At 59.0% G+C, this 8,573-nt stretch overlaps 1 protein-coding gene across 1 annotated transcript in view; it reads left to right on the top strand.

Annotated features, from left to right (window-relative positions):
- The window catches only part of ADGRA2 (adhesion G protein-coupled receptor A2), a 46,615-nt gene that overhangs the window by 27,915 nt on the left and 10,127 nt on the right, over window positions 1-8,573 (top strand). The window contains exons 2-5 of the mRNA XM_012651088.1: window positions 7,476-7,547; window positions 7,819-7,890; window positions 8,053-8,124; window positions 8,373-8,536. Coding sequence (XP_012506542.1) covers window positions 7,476-7,547; window positions 7,819-7,890; window positions 8,053-8,124; window positions 8,373-8,536 — 380 coding nt within the window. The remainder of the gene's footprint in view (window positions 1-7,475; window positions 7,548-7,818; window positions 7,891-8,052; window positions 8,125-8,372; window positions 8,537-8,573) is intronic.

Raw genomic sequence — 8,573 nt, 5'->3', positions numbered from 1 at the left:
CCGGGTGTGGAGCTTTAGTTTCCTCATTGCAGAAAGAGGGGGTGCACGGATGTGGGAGGTACAGTGTGGCTCTCACGTTCTGGGACCCACAGGTGTGCATATGATTCCCCCGTGCCGCTGCGTGGGAAGACAGAAGAGCCCTGCGATGGGCCAGGCTTTCCCGAGGGGGGCTCTCTGGGCAGAGGGTGTGCTGTGCGCAGCAGGACGGGGTGGTGCCTGTGTAGAGGCGGGGCCGCCAGAGCACCCCTTTATATAAACATGCATATAAAGACATTTTTTAACAAAAGGAACTGGCTCACAGGATTGCGGGGGTTGGCAAATCCAAAGTCCGTAGGGCAGGTCAGCAGGCCGGGAGGTCAGGTGGGAGCTGCAACCTCCAGGCAGGAATTCTTCTCCAGCCTGGCTGAGGCCCACCTGCATCGTGGCGGGTACCTGCCCTTCCTGGCTGTAGATGTCACCACTTCTGCAAAACCCCCACGGCAAGGCACCATCGAGCTCAGTGTCTGGCTAAGTCTCTCAGGACTGTAGCCTGGCCAAGCTGACATAAAACTAACCATCGCAACCACCGTCCCACAGCGGGGACAGGGCCCTTGCGAAACGTAGCCCTGGGCCCCACTCCCGGAGACTCGAACGCATCGGGTCCAGCGGGGCCTGGGAATGTTTTACCCGGAGTGCAGGCGATTCTCATGCTCATCCAGGGTTAGGAGCCAGTGGGCAAGATGACCCCTAGACTGAGGGCCTATTCATCCCAAATGAGACACCGCGGCCTGGCACGTAGTTGGTGCTCAGGAAACACTGATCTCTCTGTGCCGTAAGGCTCAGATGTCTCGGCTTGGGCAGCCGAGGCCATGGCTACTTAACGTCCAGCGGTCTATGCACAGCAAGTCCCAGGGGTGGGTTGGGGCTTAGTCTAATAGCTGGAAGGGAAGGTCCAGGCCGCTCCGGGAAGTGCCCACACGGCCTCCTTGTGCCGAGAGAATGGGTTGCGTGTGAATGGGGAGGGGGGACCCGCGAGGTGCCTGTTCCGCAGCGCAGCGCAGGGCCCTGCGGCTGGGGAGGTGGACGGTGCACAGCTGTGTGAGGTCAGCACGGCAGGGAGGGCGGGGGAGGGGATACGGTGTGGACGCCCAGTGGGAAGGCGTCTGAGATGTTCTTGAAGGAGGACCCGGGGCCAGCGAGGCTGGGGGCGGAGATGGGGGATTCGCCTCTGTCACCCATGTAGGACGCGCCTGGCCAGCCTGGGAGTGCACAGAAAGGCGCAGATGTGCGTGAGGCCCTGCCTCTGTGCCCTCCCCTCCGTGTCCTGCCACCTCTCAGCATGGCCCAGCCTGTTCGTTTCCCAGAGAAAAGACTTCTGGGCCGGGAGGAGCTGATGGGAGAGCCTGGACTCCATGCTGATGTAAAAAGAGGCCCAGGATTGAGTCCTCCCTCTGTCATTTACCTCCTGGGGGCTCTCCCAGCCTCGGGTTACTCACCTGGAAAATGGGGCAATGACAAGTTGCCATGGGGGGTGGACGAGCTCATCTGCACAGAGCGCCCAGACAGCACGGGCTTTCAGCACAGGGCAGTTCCCTTCCCCTCTGAGGAGTTCCAAGTTGCAAGACGCTAACCTGGCCACCTGTCACCGTGTAGATGTGTCCAGAGTTCCCCAGCCTCGGGCAGGCCGTTAAGTGGCTGAAACGTAAGTGCTCAAAGTACTCCGTGACTCATTCCCAGGGCCCCCACCAAGTACATGCAGTGGGGGGCAGGCCCCTGGAAGGCTTTTGGGGTGCTCTGAGGGTGTCACAGTTGCAGTGAGACATCCCTGGACTGAGCTGGCCACAGGGCAGACAGCCCCCAGAGGAGGCCGAGGGAGCAACTGGTGTGCGCGGGTCTCTGTGGACACGGCCCCCAGAGGCTTGTGCACGGCTGGAGGACTGGCCCGGAGGGGCGCCCTGCTGGCCCCAGGATGATTTGTCATTGCCTAATGAGATTAATGAGCCCCGGGGGCTGGTATGCAGGGGTGCCGAGCCGCTCATTAGAAGCAGATGCTCATGGGAATCGTGGCAAATGGGGGCCTGGGGGTGGAGCACGGAGCTCTCACGCGCCAGGTGGTTTCCATTAATCTGTGGGCGGGGCCAAGGGTGAGGCCACGGGGCTCTGTCCCTCCCTCCCATCCTGGCAGCGGCAGCACAGGGGAGGATGGGGAGGGTGGATGGGGAGGATGGGGAGGATGGATGGGGAGGATGGAGAGGAATGCCACGGAGAGGCTGAGGGCCCAGCAGGGGATGTGCAGAGGCTGATGGGTTTAGGGACAGCCTCTTGTTTGGTGTGGTAGCCCCAACTCCTGGCAGAGCCTGCATGCCCAATAAATACCTACTGGTTGATATCAGAGACAAGAGGGGCCCTGGGGGACCAGGTGGCAGGGAAGCTGGGACCATATAAATTTCCTGGGGGCCATACACCCTCTCTCTCCCCTTCCCCAGACAACCTCCCTACCTGCAGAAGTGTTCTGGTCTATTTCTCAGCCATCCCCCACCTTCTAACGAACCCTGGAAGTCTTGTAGGGCCCAGAGAAAGCTGCTCTGCGGCCTCCAAACCTATAATTTGGTTTTCCAACCCACAAGCAGGGAGGTCTGTGGGGGCCAGAGGAAGCCAACTTTCTGCCGCCCCTCCCTGGCTGAACGTGGGCACACACTCACACACAAACACACACACACACACAGTCATAAAAACTCACAGGCTCGTAACGGCTCTAGCGAGATATAATTTACACACCATAAAAGTTCCCCCGTTGAAAATGCACAGTCCGAGGGTTTTGGTATATTTCACAGAATTGTGTAATCATCCCCATAATCTAATTTTAGAACATTTTCATCATCCTCAAAAGAAACCTGGAATCATTAGCAGTCACTCCCTGTTCCCCAGCCCTGAGCAACCACGAATGTGCTTTCTGTCCATAGATCTGCCTGCTCCGGACGTTTCTTGTAAATGGAATCAGGCAGATGTAATCTTCCATATCCGCCGTCCTTCCCTCAGCAAGGTGCTTCCACGGCTCGCCCATGTTGTAGCTTATGTCAGCACTGCATTCCTTTTGATGGCCGAATAATATTCCACTGCATGAATAGACCACACTTTGTTTATCCTTCTGTCAGTCGGTGGATGTTGGGGTGGTTTCTACTTTTCGGCTATTATGCATAGTGCTGCTAGAACATTCACTTATGGGTTCTTGTGTGAATGTATGATCATTTGTCTTGGATTCATACCCAGGAATAGAATTACGGGGTTCTATGATAACTTAAATTGCCAAACTGGTTTTCAAAGTGGCTGGACCATTTTACATTCCTGCCGATAGTGTGTAAGGGTTCCAATTTCCCCACGTCCTCATTACCACTTGCTATTGTCTGCCATTTTTATTGTAGCTATTTAGGAGGTGCAAAGTGATATCGCACTGTGGGTTTGATTTGCATTTCCCTTATTGCTAAGTGACAGTGAGCATCTTTTTATGCACTTACTGGCCATGTGTATATTTTCTTTTTTGTTTTTGTTGTTGTTGTTGTTTTTGTTTTTTGAGACAGAGTCTCGCTCTGTCACTCTGGCATCACGGTGCAGGGTGCAGTGGCATCAGCATAGATCTCTGCAACCTCAAACTCCTAGGCTCAAGCGATCCTCCTGCCTCAGCTTCCGGAGTAGCTGGGACTACAGGCACGCACCCCCACATCTGACTAAGTTTTCTATTTTTTGTAGAGATGGGGTCTCGCTCTTGCTCAGGCTGGTCTCAAACTCCTGACCTTAAGTGATCCTCCCCGCCTTGGCCTCCCAGAGTGCTGGGACTACAGGCGTGAGCCACTGCGCCGGAACTGTGTCTTCTTTGAAGAAGTGTCTGTTCAGGCCGGGCGCGGTGGCTCACGCCTGTAATCCTAGGTCTCTGTGAGGCCGAGGCGGGCGGATTATTTGAGCTCAGGAGTTCGAAACCAGCCTGAGCAAGAGCAAGACCCCGTCTCTACTAAAAAATAGAAAGAAATTAATCGGACAACTAAAAATATATAGAAAAAATTAGCCGGGCATGGTGGTGCATGCCTGTAGTCCCAGCTACTCGGGAGGCTGAGGCAGGAGGATCGCTTGAGCCCAGGAGTTTGAGGTTGCCGTGAGCTAGGCTAACGCCACGGCACTCACTCTAGCCAGGGCAACAGAGTGAGACTCTGTCTCAAAAAAAAAAAAAAGAAATGTCTGTTCAAATCCTTTGCCCATTTTTTCCGCCTGGGTTATATTTGTCTTTGTATTATTGGCCTGTAAGAGTTCGTTGTATGTTCTGGATAGATGTCCCTTATCAGATATTGAATTTGCAAGTATTTTCCCTCATTCTATGGTTGTAATTTCACTTTCTTGATGGTGTCCTTAAAGTGCAAAAGTTTTAAATTTTTATTAAGTCCAACTTATCGGTCTTTTTTCCCCACCCCACACGTCTTTGCTTTTCCTAGACTTGGACTCATCAGTTACTCCCTTCCCAATCTTCTCTTCTCCTGCCAGGGCGCCCTCTGTATATGCTCAGCTTCCTGCACTTCTGTTTTCCCAAGAAGGGCTGAGGGCTTGATTTGCTCCCCGGAATCTTCCCTCCACTTCTGCCTTGCTGGCATGGGGGGTCCTTCTCCCCGACATCAACATCGACATAGATACAGGGAGGGGGTGGCCGGGAGTCAAGGGAGGCCACTCCAGGTCGGGTGGCGAGGGGGGAAGCTCCGTGAATACACAGCATCTTTTTCAGGAAGCAGATGGGGATGGGTGATTGCACACGACAGAAACATCTGTGCATCCTCAGACAAGCTATTTTAGCCTCGTGACTTCACCTAAGAAATGAAGGGAAGAGATTGGACAATCCAGAGCAGGGCCGCTGAACCTGGCTTCTAGAACTCCCGTGAAATTGTGCCATCGTAGGCACGATGTTGGGTGCAGTGCATTTTTCTGGGGCGGGAGTCCACGGCCTTCGTCTGACCTTCAAAAGGATGTGCTAAGTGAGAAAGGTTCAGGACAGCGATCTGTAGGAGGCCTGCGCGTCCCCAAAATGTCCAAGTCCTGTGGTAGCATTTCCTCCTGCCCCTAGGGAGGGTGCAGACCCAGACCTGCTTTCCTTCCCGAGAGGGACCAGGAGGCCTTGGCTGCCCGTGGGCCCACAGGGACCTCAGCGCTCAGCCCAGGGCGCGGTCCAGGAGAGGACCCAGGACTAGCCAACTCCCGAGGGCACCCCGAGGGGCTGCCTTGGTCACCCCTGAGGCAACTCTCCAGGTGGTGCGAGCCAAGGGGGAGAGAATGGCAGCACTCGGTGGGAGCTCCGCTCTCCGAGGCCGGCATTGCTGGGCTGCAGGAAGTGGAGGGCAGGGGGAGGCGCAGCCTGCGTGCAGCCCAGCTCCCATCTGCAGAACATCAGTGGGCAGGCGGATGGGGGCTTTCGAGGGGGCCTGGGGAGGAAATGAGAATAAACACAGTGAGCACAGAGGGAAGGGGGGCTGCAGCCTAAGCCCCTTGGCAGCCCATGAAGGGAAGTGACACAATGAGGAATGTGTTTCCCTCTGCCCGTCCCCTGCGTGGGGGTGGGAGGCAGAGCCCTGAGAATGGCCAGACCCCGACAGGGGCCAGGGGGCACATGCTGGAACAACATCGGAGGGGCGGGCTGTGAGGACGGGGGTCTGGGCAGCAAAAAGGGGGCCCAGGCAGGAAGGGCAGCCCTGGGCAGCCCGGGGGATACTTATCCTGTGTCGCCTCCCTCTGCGTGCAGCGGGTGTCTGCAGGTCCCAGTGCTTGCGCACTCCCTGAGCACGCAGGATGGAGGTCACCCCTCCTCTGGGGAGCTGGCCCCTTCTGGTGGCCTGACTTCTTTCTCAAGGGGACTCGGGGTGATGGAGGCCTCAAGTCCTTTGAGTCCTTCCTGTGAGAGGGAGCTGAGGTAGGAGGACCATGAGAAGGGCTGGGCGGGGTGTTTCTGTCCCCAGCTGGGACAGTGCACAAACAGGCCCCCTGGTGGGAGGCACCTCCTGTCCTGGACACCCATTTCCTCTCCTCCCAGCAGGGCCCTGGCTCAGTTAACCCCCTCCTGCCTGGAGCCCAGAGGTGTCCCTGCGGCTTTGGCAGGCAGAGCCAAGAGCCCTGCCTCGGTCTGGGCTGGGGGGCAGCAGGGCCTTGGAAAGCAGGGTGACCCCACATACCTCTGCCAGTCTCCTGCCTTCCTGCCACAGGTCCTTTGACATGTGGTTATCCCAGGAGTCACCCCCCCACCCCACCCCCCACGCCTCGCTTGCCCCCTGCCCCATAATCTGCTGGGTACTGGACAAGGGCAGGGAGGGTGTGGGAGCCCAGACAGCAAGCAGCCTCCCCGTCCAGCCTCCAGCTCAGGGTCCCAGCAGGAGAGATGCTCTGTGGGCCTCAGCCTATTCTGGTTTGGCTCAAGAAAGACCCAGGTGGCCTCTGAGAAGGGGGTGAATGACCGCCAGCCTTCTAGACACCTCTCCCTGGCTGTGCCCAGCACAGGACCGGGGGAGGATGAAGGCCAGTGGGCCAGCGCCTACCAGGGTCCTCAGTGGTCTTCCTGCCCCAGGAGCCCAGAGGCCTGTCGCGAGCAGGTGGTGGGCTGGGGCCAGGCGGGTAGCTGGTAGGTCCCCCGGTGAGCAGGAACTGTCCCTTCAGTACTGCCCATGGCGCAGGTGAGGAAGAGGGGCAGCGTTGCACTCGGGCATAGTTGGGTCCAAGCCACCAGACTAAGGGGCAGAAGCTACTGTAGGACCCACCTACAGTTCACCCCCAGGCAGGGCGGGGCTGGTGCCTCTGAGCCGTGGGGGGCCACAGCCATCTCTTGTCCTGTCTCAGCATTGTGAGCTGGGCTGAGGACCTGGAACCAGCCTTTGCCCCCCTGGGGTTCCTCCTCTGAACAAGGCATGAGGAGCTGGACGCAGGACTCACCCTGCCCTGGAGGGGAGAGGGCAGGGTTGGGCTGGCGTTCAGCCGGCTGCCAGACTGGTTTCCTCACTGCGCCTCCCCAGGCCGGCTGGAGATTTCTGCCTTAGAATAGCGACTTACAAAAGTCCTGACCACCGATTCCCAAATGCCTCCCAGGGCAGCCCCATGGGATCCTAGGGCGGGTCAGAGGCCAGGCGAGGTCAGGACGCGGCATCCGGACTCCCAGTTCAGTGCTCTCCCCACACCTTGTTCCCACCGCGCTCCCCACCCGCTCCGAGGCCCTTCTGACCCCGTCTCTTGGCCTCACCATTCTCTGCCATGTTTCTGACAAGAACCTGGTGACGGTGGCCAGGGAGGCCCAGGAGACCTGTCTGAGGGGGTCCTTAACCCCACCTCCCCCACCAGTGCTGAGGACAGCAGAGATTTAGCAGGAAATCGGGCCCCAAAGAAACCCAACAGCTGTGTGACAGCGAGGACACCGCACTCCAGGGGAGCAGGTGGCACCCAGAGGGGAGAGGTGCGAGGGCCTCCCCACTTGCCTCCCACAGGGACCTGAGGAACAATGTCATCAGCACGGTGCAGCCGGGGGCCTTCCTGGGCCTGGGGGAGCTCAAGCGCTTGTGAGTGGCATGTCCTGCCCCCCAGCCCCCAGCCTCCCATGAGCCCCAGAGAAAGCCCTGTGACTCCATGAGCAACGCCCCTCCTGCTCCTGCTCAGCCCCCTTCACCTTCCTCTCACCCCACCCACGGTGGAGGCTTCTCCACCCCCCCATCTTGGCTGGGGTCAAGGGTCAAGGGAGTGGCATCTCTAGCCCAGCTGCCTGCACCAGCCCCAGCCGTGCACGCATGCTGCCGTGTGGCCAGCCTGCTGAGGTTCCACGTGTCTGTCTAGAGATCTCTCCAACAACCGGATTGGCTGTCTCACCTCTGACACCTTCCAGGGCCTGCCCAGGCTGCTCCGACTGTGAGTGACCAGGTGGCAAGTGGGGAGCAGAGGCGAGGGAAGGAGGGCGTGGGGGGAGGAAGGCGGCCCCAAACCCTCACAGGTCCCTGAATTCTCTCCTCCCCACCTCCTCTGGCCCAGGGAGACCCTAAGATCCCGTGTCACTGTCCCCTGCCCCTGCAGAAACATATCTGGAAACATCTTCTCCAGTCTGCAGCCGGGGGTCTTCGACGAGCTGCCAGCCCTGAAGGTCGTGTGAGTATCTGTTCCCTGCCCGCGGACCCCAACATGCGCCCTTCCTCTGCCCAGGGGGAAGGCACACAGCACCGTGACCACCCTGGCCAGCCTCACGAGTGGGCAGACAGACAGTGCCTGGAATGCCACCGTGTTCGTCCCCGTGATTGCCGGGGTTGCGCGGAGCGGTGCCGCCCGCACCTCTTCCAGGGCCCCATCCCCCACCCCCCGAGCGCCCACACCCCTGGGACTCCTCTGCCACCCCACAGGGACTTCGGCACCGAGTTCCTGACCTGCGACTGCCACCTGCGCTGGCTGCTGCCCTGGGCCCGGAACCGCACCCTGCAGCTGTCGGAGCGCACGCTCTGCGCCTACCCCCGTGCCCTGCGCGCCCAGACCCTGGGCGGCCTCCAGGAGGCCCAGCTGCGCTGCGGTGAGCGAGTCCTCACCCCGCACACCTGCCAGGGCCC

The sequence above is a fragment of the Propithecus coquereli genome, unplaced genomic scaffold (genome assembly GCF_000956105.1).
Source record: "Propithecus coquereli isolate 6110/MARCELLA unplaced genomic scaffold, Pcoq_1.0 Scaffold349, whole genome shotgun sequence".
Taxonomy (NCBI): Eukaryota; Metazoa; Chordata; class Mammalia; order Primates; family Indriidae; genus Propithecus; species Propithecus coquereli.
The sequence above is the reverse complement of the archived record's forward strand: the minus strand, read 5'-3'. Positions and strand labels throughout refer to the sequence as shown.